General features: G+C 40.2%; 1 protein-coding gene across 14 annotated transcripts in view; it reads left to right on the top strand.

Annotated features, from left to right (window-relative positions):
* Positions 1-223: 223 nt before the first annotated feature.
* Positions 224-16,742, top strand: part of HERC4 (HECT and RLD domain containing E3 ubiquitin protein ligase 4) — an 81,131-nt gene continuing 64,612 nt past the window's right edge. For 5 of the 14 annotated variants that reach the window (XM_037905881.2, XM_043551239.1, XM_043551240.1 and 2 more), the window contains exons 1-4: positions 287-701; positions 2,148-2,248; positions 4,465-4,747; positions 13,158-13,317. In XM_037905881.2, coding sequence (XP_037761809.1) covers positions 4,522-4,747; positions 13,158-13,317 — 386 coding nt within the window. In that variant the 5' untranslated portion in view covers positions 287-701; positions 2,148-2,248; positions 4,465-4,521. Of the gene's footprint in view, positions 702-749; positions 1,407-1,838; positions 1,884-2,078; positions 2,249-4,464; positions 4,748-13,157; positions 13,318-16,742 lie in introns of those variants that run through there. The other 9 variants (XM_043551234.1, XM_043551237.1, XM_037905884.2 and 6 more) reach the window with 9 other exon arrangements.

Raw genomic sequence — 16,742 nt, 5'->3', positions numbered from 1 at the left:
AACAGCCATGTTAGTCTGTATTCGCAAAAAGAAAAGGAGTACTTGTGGCACCTCAGAGACTAACCAATTTATTTGAGCTTTCGTGAGCTACAGCGTCCGATGAAGTGAGCTGTAGCTCAGGAAAGCTTATGCTCAAATAAATTGGTTAGTCTCTAAGGTGCCAGAAGTCCTCCTTTTCTTTTTGATGAACAAACCGTTGTTCGAAGGTAAAATCGTTTGACAGCCGGATACTGACAGCGCCCAGTGTAAGTGAGTATCGGGGGCTCTCGGAAGAGGCAGACCCTGAGGCGCTGGGGGGCTCCCTCCGGGGCAGCGGCTCGATGATTTCCGGATACAGTTTGCTCACTTTACCAGCAGCTATTTATTCAAAAGGCCAACGCTGCAAACTCCGCTCCGGGGTCGCTCTTTCTGTGCGGGGCTGGGCCTGGCACCGGCACCGGAAGCTGAGGGGCAGAGGGAGTCCTCGCCCCGAGTGGAAGCGGCGGGGCCGGTCTGAGCAGGGTCTCTCCGTGCTCGCCCCGCTGACTGGGGGCGGGAAGCGGGAGCAGATCCCGCCTGTACACGCGGGGCGCGGCGCCTGCGCAGTGCGGAAGCCTAGCCGGACCCGCGGTGCTAGAGGCCTGTCACTTCTTCCTGGTGCTCCCTCCTCGCTGCCTGGCCGGAGCAGGATCCCCTCTCTCGGGGCTCTCCCCGGCCCTTCGGTGAGTTCCACCGGGGCCTGAGGCTCGTTAGCCGGGGCTAGGGGGCGCTGCGGGGCGGGGCCGGGCCGGCCTGGCGGTTGGGACCGGGCTCCGCTCTGTGAGGGTCGGGCTGATGTGTGGGCCCCGTGCCGGCCCCGGCGGGAGGGGCAGGGGCTGAGCTCTGCGGTGGCGGCGGCCGAGCCCTGCGGCGCCCCAGGGGCGGTAGTTACAGCGCAGTGGGACCGGCGCCCTGCCCTGCGGCACGCACAGAGCGGGACGGCCACCCGCCCCTTCTGAGCTCCGCTCGGCCGGCGCCTGGCCCAGTACGGCCCGTGGGCGGGGTCCAGCCAGCCAGCTTCACTCGCCGCCCCAAATTGCTCTAGACCCTTGGGCCTGCCTGCTTGCGGGACCGTGCTCCAGCGCGGCGGCTTCCTTGCCCGCGGGCCGCTCCCCGGCGGTGGCTGGCGTTCCGCTCCTTCCCGTGTGCTGCGAGTGGGGGCGTGAGGTGCTGCGCAGTTTGTATGGGTGGGTGGTTTTGAACAGACCCGAAAGATCCAGACTTCTCTGTTCGAGCATTATAAGACCCCGGGGTGCTGTTTGGCAAGTAGGAGTTGGTATCAGCTGGCCAAAATTTGCGTGCACCGAGTTTTATCTACAGCAAAGGTGCATTTCATTGGTCCGTTGTGTGTTGAGTGTAAAGCAGCCTGGGATCTTTCAGGCTGAAAGGTACTGTATACAATAAATGTTCAATATTATTTATTTTGCATGGGATGTTTGAAAATGGGATTCAGAATTTGGCAGTGCTTCCTTGAATGCAGAACGTTGCCAACAAGAATAATAATAATGGAGAATTATAGTCTATGCTGTAACCTTTGAAGCTGCTAGGTTTATGCCATAGTTTTTCAGAGCTTTTCACTGTGTGTACAGCAAGTAAACATAAATCACTAAAGCATACTGGAACTTTCCAGCCCCTTCCTTTGGCCCCCTCATTGTTTCTTGCTCTAAAAAAGTAGGAGGTTGCTTCCCCCATCTCTCCCATTTGTTCCTTGTCAGTATCACACTGTTTTTAGTGGGCGTCTCAATAAATAGTGACTCAGACTTGAAAATAAAATGCAGGGAGATTCATGATTACTTGCTAGAAAATAAAATGTCTTTCAGATCCTTGGCTGGAACCGTAACAGAAGTGCAGAACACTACTATTTGGTACTGAAAATCTCCAAATTTCTTAAATATTTTCCTGCAGAATAGTGAAGTTAGGGTTTAAATTAAATTTCTAGTTAAGTGAAAATATTAGAATTCCTTTTTCCATTAAATTAATGTTTTTAGATTTGATTGTTCTGCAGTCTGTTCTGCTAAAAAGTTAATTTGTGGATTTTTTTTTTTCCCCTTTCCCATCAGCTGTGAAGAGTACTTGATTGTGGAAACCTTGGATCACTACAATTGTAGATCTATTCTTCTGTGTTACAGGTTGAAACTTGTATGGCAGTCATTTATGTGGATCTGTGATGGAGCTATAACTATGTCCCAAGTCAAGCCAACATCATTTTGACCGTCCTCTTCTGAATGTGGTAGGATAATAATTACTTTTCCCATAGAGTAACCTATCTCTATCTGACAGGTTTCAGAATGGTAGCTGTTTGTCTGTGTCAGCAAAAACAATGCGGGGTCCTTGTGGCACCTTAGAGACTAACAAATTTATTTGGGCATAAGCTTTCATGGGCTAGAACCAACTTCATCAGATGCATGGAGTGGAAAATACAGGAGCAGGAATAAATACATGAAAAGATGGGAGTTGCCTTAGCAAGTGTGAGGTCAGTCTAATGACACAATTCAATTAACAGCAGAATACCATGGGAGAAAAAATAACTTTTGTAGTGGTAATGAGAGTGGCCCATTTTAAACAGTTGACAAGAAGGTGTGAGTAACACTAGGGGGAAATTAGTATAGGGGAAATTAAGTTTAGGTTTTGTAATAGCCCAACCACTCCCAGTCTTTTTTCAGGCCTAATTTGATGGTGTCCAGTTTGCAAATTAATTCCAGTTCTGCGTTTTCATGTTGGAGTCTGTTTTTGAAGTTTTTTGTTGAAGAATTGCCACTTTTAGGTCTGTTATTGAGTGACCAGGGAGATTGAAGTATTCTCCTACTGGTTTTTGAATGTTATAATTCCTGAAGTCAGATTTGTGTCCATTTATTCTTTTGCGTAACCCTCTGCCATGTACGCTATCCAAACCGGACAGTCTCTACGCAAAAGAATAAATGCTGTTAATTAAATTGTCTCATTAGACTGACCTCACACTCGGTAAGGCATCTCCCATCTTTTCGTGTATTTATACCTGCTCCTGTATTTTCCACTCCATGCATCTGATGAAGTGGGTTCTAGCCCATGAAAGCTTATGCCCAAATAAATTTGTTAGTCTCTAAGGGGCCACGAGGACTCCCCGTTATTCTATCTCTATCTGGTTCTGCTTTAACCTTCTGAGACAGATGAATTGAGTTCCACAAAGGTTACTGCATTTGAGCTGTTTACAGTGAGACCGTGAAAGTCGATGTACTGTCTTTTACACGCTGACTTTTGGTAAAAGAAATGGTTTGCTCTGTTATCCTTGCCCATAATTTTGCCCCTTTCACTATTATGCAGCCCTCAGTGTGGTAGTTGGCGACAGTAACTCTGTGTGTGATGTTCTATTTATATAGTTTGTAAAGCACATGAGGATCTTTCAGGATGTAGTATTGTTTAAATGTACTATATTTATGATACATTTATATTGAATATTCCCTTCTTCAGTCATGCTATTTTGATTACAGTGTTAATTAATGAACAATTGCAGTAATTTTTCATCAAGAATATTTTTAGGTTCTGTTTTGAAAATATGAGGAAATTCCTCTTCCTGTGAAATCAGTTCTTTGTTTTTTTTTGGTGTTTTTTTGTTTTTAAATCACAGGTACTTCACACAAAATTAGAAACCAAAAAGAAGAGAAATGTTCCATTGTGTCTTCTCAAAATCTAGCTGTAGTCTGTCAGTACAAACTTAAAAATGGGATCCAGGCATCAGGGAGCAGGGATGGATGAGTTTGTGTCCATGGATGTAACTTAACAAGGTGAATTCAAAGAAGTGGTCGCCCCCCTTGGGCCCCAGTTCACATTGTGATTTGCCTCCATGGACAGTTGTGTTGTGTGAAGCCCCAGAAAAGTGCACTGGAATGGAGCAGTCCATCTACCTGGATCAGAGTGCAGGATCATGGTCTAGGGTCTGATTAAAATGTCAAGTGTCAAGAGACTTGTACTTGGTCAATGTTATAATTATTGGCATATCAGTTTGTATTATCAGTTATACAAGTTGATAGAACATCTCTGAAGTTTTTAAAGTGCATTGGCAATTTAAATGTAGCCCAAAATAGTCTTTTATAAAACTGAAGACTAGAAAATGTTAGAAACCTTTATAAATTTTCAAGAAAATACCAAAGGAAATAGTTATCTTTAAACCAATAAATGTTCTGGTGTGGTGACTGAAATCTAAATACTGCAACGCTTGGATCCTGATAGTACAAGTGAAAATGATAGTGAAATTATCTGTCTCCAAGTTGAGAGTAATGCAGAAAGTTAACAAAGAGCTTAAATAGTGACAAGTAAGTTGGACTCTTAAAAGTGTTTCAGTTTCAGTTATCAAAGATTTTACTACAGAAAAAACAAATGTTTGTTTACATATATTTTTGAATGTATGGTGTTGCTTTAAGTATTCTTTATAACAGTACTTTATTTTTTTCCCCCTGAACACTGTCACAGAAGGAACATTTTGAACAGTGAAGTTGCAAGATCTTACTCATCAAGACAACTGGAACCATGTTGTGCTGGGGAAATGCATCCTTTGGACAGCTTGGATTGGGTGGAATTGATGAAGAGATTGTATTAGAACCCAGAAAAAGTGACTTTTTCCTAAATAAAAAGGTCCGAGATGTAGGATGTGGACTCAGACACACTGTTTTTGTCCTGGATGATGGGACTGTGTATACATGTGGATGTAATGATCTAGGACAATTAGGGCATGAAAAATCCAGAAAGAGACCAGGTAAGTTAAAAGTAATGAAGAGTGGATTTTGTGTGGGTGTTGTTTTTAACTTTAGTTACCACATTTAGGCCTCAGATCTGTAAATATATTTACATGTGCCTATCTTTCTGAGTGTGAGTAGTCCCAAGCACATGCGTATTTGCAGAATTGGGACTTTAAAGATTTTCTTTTTATGGTTTTGATTTTTGTACTTCTGTTTCATTGTGTAGAAAGTAGTAAGCATATTAAATCCTATGAAGCTATATAATTACCCAACCCAGCCTAATTGATAGCATTTTATAAAAATGACATCTACCACTTAGCTTAATTTTTTCTTTTTTTAATTTCAGGCTATTATTGTACCTGAAGTGACTTTATTGGTTGTATATAGGTACATACAGTTATCATGTCAGTTCGTAGCCTTTCTTCTCTAGATTGTACAAATCTAGTAAATGTTATAATTTCAATAGGTTATTTTAAAATATATAATTACCTGTGTCATGTTGCCATGTGATAGACTCATAGTCTTTAAGGCCAGAAGGGACCATCATGATCATCTAGTCTGACTTCTGCACATTTCAGGCCACAGAACCCTAGGCCTCAATCCTGCAAATTGCTCTACATAGGTGGACCTCTGTCCCCGTCAAAGAGTCTGCATGTGAACGTGGGTCCCCTCTGAGAGAACAATTTTTAGGTTAAAGACCTTAGTTTGTACATCCCAGTGTAACCTTTAGTGCTTGATTTTTGTTGTTTTTTAGATGCATCATTTTGCCTGGCTAAGTTCCAGTTGTCTGTCATGCTTAGATCTTTCTGTAACATTCTCTAAATGAAAAACCTTTCATTTATTATAACTAAACCATTTTCTGTTGACTTCTGTTTCTCTAACAACTCTGTATCTTGTAGTTTTAATTCTGTTCCACAATGCTTGCCGTTCCTCCTTTGTGTTTGCTGATACTGTTGGTACATGCAAGCTATACTCTTTCCTCTAGGCAGGGTACACTAAATATTAGATTCAAGACTGACCCTGTAGCACCCTGCTTTTTACAGTTTCACACCACATGTAATCGCTGGTTTATAGTTCTTCAGTTATTTAAGTATTCATTTACAGTATATTTACCCAGATAACATATTAGCGAGATTACCTTGTGGAACTATACCATTATAAAAATTAATTTCATTTAATATATAGATAATTGCTTATACACTAAATAATTATCTCACAGAACAGTGGATCATGGCTACAGCCTGCATGGATACACAATTTATAGCCGTAGAGTTGCAGGGCTCTAGCAGCAATGAGGGAGACCAGCATGGCCACGGCCAGCGACCAAGCCAGGAACCGCAGCCGGGCAGCTCCTAGTGTGCAGCCGGGCAGTTCCAGTGGGCAGGGCTGAGGGTGGCACAGCCACACTGGAGGAGCTGCCTGGGCTGGGCACTGGCTCCTGTGATGAATGGCCCAACATGCTGCTGCTTTCGCCACTGTAGTTTCTGCCCCAGTCGCTGACCATGACCCTGCTGGTCTGGCTCGTTGTCACTAGGGCCCTGCTGGTCTGGCTCGTTGTCACTAGAGCCCTGTAGCTGTGCTTATATCTGTGGATATAAATTGTGTATCTGCACAGGGCTCTCATCGTAGCATTATAATTTGCCAGTTACATGACAAACCATAATAATTTTCAGTGTCTTTCTCCACGAATAGTCCTGAATACCTAAAATCCCCTTGTTTGAATAGTTTCCTATTTTTATATGTTTCTGATTTGTTGCTGTTCTCAACTTAAATTATTTTATACTGTAGAGTGCCTAAGAACCATTGGCAAATTCTCAAAGTATGTTGATGGTGTCCATAGAAGAACATTAGTTATATGTTTGAAAGTGAAAAATGTTTGATCTGAATCCTTTCAGGAATTAATTTAGTGTAATTCACTGTACTTCCATCGGTTGGGCTTCATTCTTTTTTTTTAAATTGTATTAGGTTAAGGTCCAAATATACATAACATGCAACACTTCCCACACCACTTCCCCACACTTAAAGAAACCCAACAACACATCACAGTTTCAATTGTTGGAGGCAAAGGTGGTGGTGGTGCTGTTCTTCAGTATAGTTCAAACAGCAAACATAGAGCAACATCTGAAGATTGGTGTAATGTTTAATTAGATCTTCTTTCATGTAAGTTTGAAAGGTGTCCTAAATGATAAGCCTTCAAGTGGGAAACAGCCTGGACAGGCCATTGAATTCTGAGATGAGTCAGTAAGAGTTAAATCGCTCCTCTCTTTGATAGCTGAAGAAATCATAGAGTACAGCAGAACCAATGTGGTCTTCCTTGAAGCAGGCATGATCGTGGGACCCAGCACAGCTATCTGTGCCCCAGTGTGGAACCACTGTATCTGCAACTGTATGAATCCTTCAGTCATTTCATTGACATGCATGTAATAAAAGCTATTTGCCTCCTAAATAATTGCATGTTAACAGATTGTTGGCCAAACCATCATTTTTGCCACAGTCCCAGTAACCCAGCTGCTCACAGTGGATATCAAGATGGGGGGAGGGGAAAGGGAATCTGCCTCCCACAAGTTAAGGAACATCTCTACATGATTTTCACACACACAGAGATATCCACTGTGAGCAGCTGGGTTACTGGGTCTGTGGCAAAAATGATAATTTGTCTGGCAGTCTGTAAACATGCAATTATTTAGGAGACAAATAGCTTTTTATTGTCTAACTAGTCATTGTGATGGGAAGGTAGTTTGTTTAAAGCAACACTCTCTTGTTTTCGTTTAAAATAATCAGAAAAAATAAAATTTCTGAAAGCGTACTCTAAATAGTGTGTCCTCATTATTTTATTTTATTTTATTTTATTTTATTTTATTTTATTTTATTTTGTTTTTTTGGAGCTTTCAGCTTCCATACTGATGTTAGGAAGGGTCTTCTAGGTAAGCCTAAAAAGTCAAAATGCCAAACAAATTCAGGCTCACTCCTTCCTCCTCCCCTGCTTATTATTTCTGCATTTTCATATCAGCTTTGCTGCTTCTGTTACTGGCAAACACCCTCTTGCAGGGATTGTGGAGGAGTAAACACGTGAGCTCTCTCCAGAGTATACATGTAAATGATGTCTTCATTCTATTGCCATACAGTAAAATTGACTAAGCATAAAAAGCTGTCAAATGCAATAGGTAAACAAACTGGATAGAAAAAAGTATTTTGTTCCAATCTCTGTCAAGTTATAGTAATTTTAGAAGTTACTTGTAACAACGAGATTAAAAAAAACTTTCTCAAATGGTTATTTGATTTTCAAATAGATTAAGTCCATTTATTGGTTAGCGTCTTTATTTAGAACTTAGTTCTAAAGGGCTGCTTCCTAAGTTGCATTCTAGATGGTTGATATTTAGCTTTTTAAAACTCAGTAATTTTTTATTTAAAAAAAAAATTGGTAAATTGATCTTAAGCTTCATTGTAATTTTAACACATGCCTCTCTAATTGTGAGCAAGCATTTGCTGGCGTGAACCTGCATGTTAATTAAGTTAGCAGGATCTGACTTTTGTAAATTTATCTTTAAATAGCTATTAAGATCTGAATATGTTTATCTTGTCCAGTAAATGACACAATTTGAAGACCATTTTGAAGACTACAACTGTAAATAGCATGCTTCCAATAGACATTTTTGTTATCTTTGGAAAAATAATTAACTGACCTGGGACCTTTATTACCTTTGTACGCAAACAGCAAAATGTGACAATTGTCTTTTAATATGATTAGAATTAATACAAAAGGAAGTTTCTATACTGTGACCGACTTTTAAATTGTAGAATTTTAAAAACTGTGGCTTGTTGGAACCCCTATGCTGCTTTAAAATATTCGTGTGTTTTGTGTGACTTTCTGTGACACCCATCACTGTTTCATCTGAGGATGTTCATGCCTTTATTTAAACCCTATTATGTTATCATGGGATAAGAGGGAAGGTCCTCTCATGGATCAGTAATTGGCTAAAAGATAGGAAACAAAGGGTAGGAATAAATTGTCAGTTTTCAGAATGGAGAGAGGTAAATAGTTGTGTCCCCCAGGAGTCTGTACTGGGACCAGTACTGTTCCACATATTCATAAATGATCTGGAGAAAGGGGGTAAACAGTGTGGTGGCAAAATTTTGAGATGATACAAAACTACTCAAGATAGTTAAGCCCAAAGCAGAGGGCAAAAGAGTTACAAAGCAATATCTCAAAACTGGATGACTGGGCAACAATATGGCAGATGAAATTCAATGTTGATCAATGCAAAGTAATGCACATTGGAAAATATAATCCCAACTATATATATAAAATGGTGGGCTCTAAATTAGCTGTTACCACTCAAGAAGGAGATCTTGGAGTCATTGTGGATAGTTCTCGTGAAAACATCCACTCAGTGTGCAATGGCAGTCAAAAATGCTAAGAGAATGCTGGGAATCATCAGGAAAGGGATAGATAATAAGGCAGAAAATATCATATTGCCTGTAAATAAATCCGTGGTATGCCCACATCTTGAATACTGCATACAGATCTGGTCACCTCATCTCAAAAAAGATATATTGGAAAAAGTTCAGAAAAGGGCAACAAAAATTGTTAAGGGGTATGGAACAGCTTCCATATGAGGAGCAATGAATAAGACTGGGACTTTTCAGCTTGGAAAAAAGATGACTTAAGGGGGATATGGTAGAGGTCTATTAAAATCATGTGAAAAAAATAAATAAGGAAATGTTATTTACTCCTCCTCATAACACACAAACTAGGGGTCAGCAAGTGAAATTAATAGGCAGCAGGTTTAAAACAAACAAAAACAACACACAGTCAAACAGAGGATGTGAAGGCCAAGACTATAACAGGGTTCAAAAAAGAACTAAGTTCATGGAGGATAGGTCCATCAATGCTATTAGAGGTGAAAAACCATGCTCTGAGGTGTCCCTAGTCTCTATTTGCCAGAAGCTGGGAATGGGTGACACTGGATGGATCGCTGGATGATTACCTGTTCTGTTCATTCCCTCTGAAGCACCTGCTATTGGCCACTGTTGGAAGACAGGATACTGGGCTAGATGGATCATTGGTCTGACCCAGTATGGCCATTCTTATGTTTTTATCAATCCATAGATCACTGACAATAGTTTGTAAATGAGAGGTTCTAGATTATATGATGTACATTCTATTATGAGGTATATACATATAGATTCTTGTAAAATATACTGTTCATGCTTTAACTATGACTTGTGTGCACAGTAGTTATTCACTGAACTTTCCGTATCTTTGTCAATTTAATTTGAAAATAAACCAAACTTAAAAGACAATGCACTGGTGCAAAAATTCTGTTTAAGAGCTGTAGTGGATTGCTTTAGGCACCCAAATGTATCTATCTTAGGGGCTGCTGCATGACATTTTCTTCCTATGAAGAAAAGTGAATTTGTGAGGCTCTGTTTAACAAGCACCTGTTGGAGTTGAGAGGGTTTGAAAGCAAGCTGTTCCTAATTTTTTAAATAACTTAAATGTACCAAATTACTAAGAGTATGAAGAGTGTATCAAGTTGTTCATGTTTTGAAGTATTAAAAGAAGTTGGTCTGAAATTTTATGTGGTCTGAAGCCTTAAAGCCAAGTAATAATCTCCTCTTGTTGTTAGTATTTATAATAGAAATACTTACAGGTCCTGAATACTAGCATTTATTGCTATCTCAGTGGTTCCCAGCTGTGTGTTATGTAAAGGAAAAGCCATGTAGTGTGGGTAGCAGCGTCTCCTGCTCAAGTGGTTCATGGTAAGACACAGCTGTGTAGTAGTTGCATGATCTCCAAAAGGGATTCATTCTTCAAGGATTTAGGAGGGCTTTAAATAGATTAATTGATATTCTTCAGTTCTGTCTTTTTGTACCATAATCTTTCCTTATGCGGGGATGGGTGCTGCTGTGAGCTTTGGGAAGATCAGAGGACTCTTTCTCAGAAATAATTACTTACACCCAAATAACTAGTTCATTTTGCCTTCAGTGGTAATGAAGCTGGGACACCAGACCAGCAGGAGAGTTTGACAGCATAATGGCTGCAAATTGTTCTTTCATTTCTGCAACACTTTAGCATTTAGAGCTGCAAGCTTCTGGATTTGACTGGGGTTATCAGAATAAAAACCTTCCCTTTATTGACTGTCTTTTTTTTGTGATTACTAGTGGGTTTAATCTTCTCACCAAACTGAACTTTTAAATTAGGAGCAAGCGTGAGCATGAAATTTACAAGCTATTTCTGTGTGGCAACATTTTTCTTCCTGAGCTCCTATTTTCTTTTATCTTCTTCCCCCCATTTGACTTATTTATAAAATGACCAGATACGTGACATATTGGTCTGCCTCTTATTTGGCGGTACAGGGAATGCTTAGAGTAGAGCTACACTTACCGTTCAAGTTATTTTTATGTTCTGTAGAATGCCATGTGTGTGAGGGGAGGGCAAAAGAGTGGATTTCCTGTTTGCTTTCACTAAAGGGCATATGTGTACTTCTGTATGCTTGCCAACTGTTAACTTATCTATAAGAATTCTGTAACTGCTGCAGTCACTCAGTTGCCAACCTCATGTTCAGAAATTATGTTTGGCTTAAAGATCAATTTTTAAGCCAAAGTTGTTGGGGTTTTTTTTATTAGCCTTCTGGTTTCTGAATCTTTATACTCAAGTCATGTTCTCAGACTTTTCCCAATAGCCATGGGGCATAGAAAGTATGTTGTAAAAAATGAAAGTTGAGAGTCAAAGGATTACAGGATCTGGGGCTTTAAGAAAAACATAACATGTTAGAAAACTACACTTCAGATGTTCAATAATTTTGTGTGCTTCAATATTGGGGTGCCTATTTTGACATCTTGCACCTGATTTTTCAGAGGTGCTGAGGATTCATAGCTTTTATTTAAGTCAACACTTCAGAAAATTGAGCATAAACTGTCTGAAAATGGGCACATGATTCATGAAGACTGATGAAAATTTTGGTGTTAATGACAGGACTCTGATATTCCCCCATAACATTGTTGAAGTTGAAATAAAAATTTCTGGAGGTTTCTGAACACAAGAAGTTAAAGAGGGAGGAAAATAGTTTTTTTTAATTCCACAAATGCTATCAAAAGCAGTTTTGACTACCTTGGATTCCTTTTCTGACTATTACGGTTTTCCTTGCGTCTTCTCCTTTTAAGGGATGTTGAGAGATCTATCGTAAAACATATGCCTTACCTGTACTACTACTAATACTACCATAAATTGTTAAAGCATGAACAGTTTCTAAAAATATCATTTAGTCTTACTTGTTTGTGCTGTTTTACTTTTTTTGCACTTCATTTTGCTTGGAAAATTAAAGGACAACTCAATTTTACTTTATGGTTCTCGTGCCAGTAGTACAATGCTGCAGCTTTTGGGTTATTAATGCTTGAACCCAATCAACTATTATAATTGAAATTTCAAAATAAAATTTAAAATAATTTAATGTATAGTAAATGACCTTTGAAAACATAGCTTTGATTCTAATAGTTTCTCTCTCCCATCCATCACCTCCCAGAGTTTGGCCCTGAAACCATTCAGCAGTCTCCTATTCAGCTGTTGCATTAGCTTATGTCCCAGTACATTCTTTCTCAGTCTATAACTAATTCCCAGTTTATGAAAACCACATCTTCAGATAAAAATATATGTTTATAATTTTCCTCAACTGCCCAGTTTCTCAAGTTTTGCTACTGAGTGCATGGGGATGTAGCTTATTTGACCAGCACAAGTGCACACATTGAGTACAGGCAAACATATCTGAAGATATGCACACACAGAGTACTGACAAACAAGAGGTTAACAATGGAGTCTTATGTCCTTAATTCACTACATGTCTTTCAGAGGTCTGCTGTGTGTATCTGTGCATCAAATTTAGCTTTTAGGCCCTGAGTCTTCTGTGCATGCATGCATGCAGAAGACCACCTGTGTGGAGTCCATTGCGGGATGGTGGCCTTAGTCTGTAACCTGCCTTATTGTGCCTTGCTATTAAAGGACTTCTTGATGATGATGATAATTGGTGCGTAGTGGAATGTTTTCCTCTTCTAGAATGGTTATGCATTTAATCATTCAGTAATAATCACCTTAATGTTAATTGAGTCTGTGTAGTCATTTTTCATGAATGAGATTAGAAGAGAACCATTACTGTTATCCTGCATTTTCTGTGTATTACAGTTGATAGAGTGCCCTCGTATTATAACAATATTTTAATCCTGGTCACTGCTTATATGGGATAATAATGGGTTGAGATTTAACTTGCTCTTGTTGGGATTATGTCATTTCTAAAGGTATTTTGGCATGGTTTTAGTCTAATTTTCCATGATATTTCATTTAATATCTTAGTATACAATGGCAGGAATGGAAATTTTTTGTTTAACTGTAATATATTAGAACATGATTTCTTTCCTCTCTCACTTTTTTAGAACATGTTGGTGCCCTGGATGCCCAAAATATTGTGTCTGTTTCATGTGGAGAAGCCCACACACTAGCATTAAATGACAAGGGCCAAGTGTATGCTTGGGGTCTTGCTAATGATGGACAGCTAGGCTTGCCTGGAACAGAGGAATGTATCCGAATACCCAGGTAAATAAAAAAGTGATCAAAGTAAAATTTGTGTATTTTTTTTTTTTAAGGTAAACTTGTTACATTGAAAGACATGTGTAAGTGAAACTGCTCAAACCATTCCATAATTAAAATATTTTTCAAGTAATTCTGTGAAGTATAGAAGGTTACTTTACAGCTGTGGAACCTGATAACAATTTTTATTACCTTCTGCCCAGTCACTCAGTGGGTTCTTGCTAATAGGCACACTTGGTAGATGTTTAATAGTCCTTATTAACTTGAACAATATTTTTGGTATACCACCTTATGTTCCATTCCAGCACATGCTTCAACTTTACTAACATGAGTAGTTTTATTTAAATCAATGGAACGTTGAAATCATGGTGAAAAGAAAAGGAGTACTTGTGGCACCTTAGACTAACCAATTTCTTTGAGCATAAGCTTTCGTGAGCTATAGCTCACTTCATTGGATGCATACTGTGGAAACTGCAGAAGACATTATATACACAGAGACCATGAAACAATACCTCCTCCCATCCCACTCTCCTGCTGGTAACAGCTTATCTGAAGTGATCACTCTCCTTACAATGTGTATGATGATCAAGTTGGGCCATTTCCAGCACAAATCCAGGTTTTCTCACCCTCCGCCCCCCTCCCCCCAAACTCACTCTCCTGCTGGTAATAGCCCATCCAAAGTGACCACTCTCCTTACAATGTGTATGAAAATCAAGGTGGGCCATTTCCAGCACAAATCCAGGTTTTCTCACCCCCCCCCCCCCAAAAAAAAAAAAAAAAAAACAACACACACACACACCCCAAACTCATTCTCCTGCTGGTAATAGCTTATCCAAAGTGACCACTCTCCCTACAATGACAGGTTTCAGAGTAACAGCCGTGTTAGTCTGTATTCGCAAAAAGAAAAGGAGTATTTGTGGCACCTTAGAGACTAACCAATTTATTTGAGCGTAAGCTTTCGTGAGCTACAGCTCACTTCAACTGTAGCTCACGAAAGCTTATGCTCAAATAAATTGGTTAGTCTCTAAGGTGCCACAAGTACTCCTTTTCTTTCTCCCTACAACGTGCATGATAATCAAGGTGGGCTATTTCCAGCACAAATCCAGGTTTTCTCACTCCCCCACCCCCATACACACACACAAACTCACTCTCCTGCTGGTAATAGCTCATCCAAAGTGACCACTCTCCCTACAATGTGCATGATAATCAAGGTGGGCCATTTCCAGCACAAATCTAGGTTTTCTCACCCCACCCCCCCCATACACACACGAACTCACTCTCCTGCTGGAGTGTGTATGGGTGTAGGGGGGTGAGAAAACCTGGATTTGTGCTGGAAATGGCCCACCTTGATTATCATGTTTCAGAGTAACAGCCGTGTTAGTCTGTATTCGCAAAAAGAAAAGGAGTACTTGTGGCACCTTAGAGACTAACCAATTTATTTGAGCATAAGCTTTCGTGAGCATCCGATGAAGTGAGCTGTAGCTCACAAAAGCTTATGCTCAAATAAATTGGTTAGTCTCTAAGGTGCCACAAATACTCCTTTTCTTCTTGATTATCATGCACATTGTAGGGAGAGTGGTCACTTTGGATGAGCTATTACCAGCAGGAGAGTGAGTTTGTGTGTGTGGTTTTTTTTTTTTTTTTTTTTTTGGCGGGGGGGGGGTGAGAGAACCTGGATTTGTGCTGGAAATGACCCAACTTGATTATCATACACATTGTAAGGAGAGTGATCACTTTAGATAAGCTATTACCAGCAGGAGAGTGGGATGGGAGGAGGTATTGTTTCATGGTCTCTGTGTATATAATGTCTTCTGCAGTTTCCACAGTATGCATCCAATGAAGTGAGCTGAAGCTCACGAAAGCTTATGCTCAAATAAATTGGTTAGTCTCTAAGGTGCCACAAGTACTCCTTTTCTTTTTGCGAATACAGACTAACATGGCTGTTACTCTGAAATCATGGTGGTAAAGCTAAACATGTGTATGTATTTGCTGGATTGGATTCTTAATCATCACTGTTAAGCTGTCTAGCGTGGCTCAAGAGTATGAGTACCAACTTCAGGACAGACTGTTAAGAAGCAGGGCACAAACCCCAAGCTGGCTGTAAATTCTGTACTTAGATTTCACCAGCCAAGTATCGAGAGTAAACTCCTCAGGCACTTTAACAGCCTAACATGGAGTCACAGACAGTCCCCTTGGGTACTCCTGCTCTATCTGGCCACCTGTGCAAGCTTGCCTTTGTGATAGATGGTGCCGTACATCAAAAATCACCACAATATTAAGGTTATGCTGAATCCCACGTTAATTCCACTTCAGAACTTACAACAAAGACAACGCTGGTAGCCAGTCATATTATAAATGAAAATTTATTAACTAAGAAAAACAAATTTAGTTATTTACATGGTTAAAGCAGATAAACATACACATACTAATGAGTTAGCCTTAGGTTTCAAAAGGTGACAGAAGCTGCTGTATATGCAATCTCTATATGTCCTTTAGGGCCAACCCAGCCTAAGCAGCTGGGGATCTCTGATGTGTGCTTAGAAATCTTGCCCGCTCAAAGTCCAAGCAGCAGAGAGATACAGTTGAGATACAGTTCTTCTTGTGGGGTATTTTTATTCCTTTTGCCCCAGAGTTCAAGCTGATGGGATGAGTTCACGAACATGGCCCTCTTTATGGGTGAGGGGAGGAATGCAATTAAACAAGTAATTGTTCTTTAACGTTTCACAGTGGCTTGTTTGGTTTCAGTGGGCCTCCTTGGTGGGTAGGACGTAACACTTTCTGTAGGAAGCCAGCATTTTACGTTAAATAAGGCTCCTTTTGTGTTTGGTGACTGAGGGCTTGTTTACACGTACAGCACTCCAGGGGCCAATATAGCGCTTAGTGAAGATGCTGCCTATGCCAATGGGAGAGTGTCTCCTGTTGGAGTAGATATTCCACCTCCGGTAGTAGCTATGTCAACTGGAGAAGTCCTCCTGTCAACATAGCTCTGTCTGCACTGGGGATTAGGTTGGTATAGCTATGTTGATCAGGAGTATGGATTTTCCACACCCCTGAGCAACGTAGTTATGATGACATAAGTTTGTAGTGTAGAGCAGGGCTCATATAATTACAGAGGATTACAGTGCAAACACTTACTATAAACTTACAACAGGAGGTGCAGATGTTCTAACTGAGATTACTACATGCAGTGTCGTACAAACATTTCATCAAGTCTGAACACATTCTTATCAACTTAACATATATGGTAACAATACTAACACACAGGTGAGCCAGACTGGTTTCCAGCTATATGTTGGTCAGTGCTCAGTTGAGGCCTAGAGGTCGTGGCATCGGCTGGCACCTGGTCTGCCAACGTCACAGTCACAGCATTAGTTTAAAACAAAATGCAATGACTGATTTCATGCATCTTTATATACACTTACAAGCTTTTG

Source organism: Chelonia mydas, chromosome 7, assembly GCF_015237465.2.
Source record: "Chelonia mydas isolate rCheMyd1 chromosome 7, rCheMyd1.pri.v2, whole genome shotgun sequence".
Lineage (NCBI taxonomy): Eukaryota > Metazoa > Chordata > Testudines > Cheloniidae > Chelonia > Chelonia mydas.
This window is presented reverse-complemented; position numbering and strand designations above follow the sequence as displayed.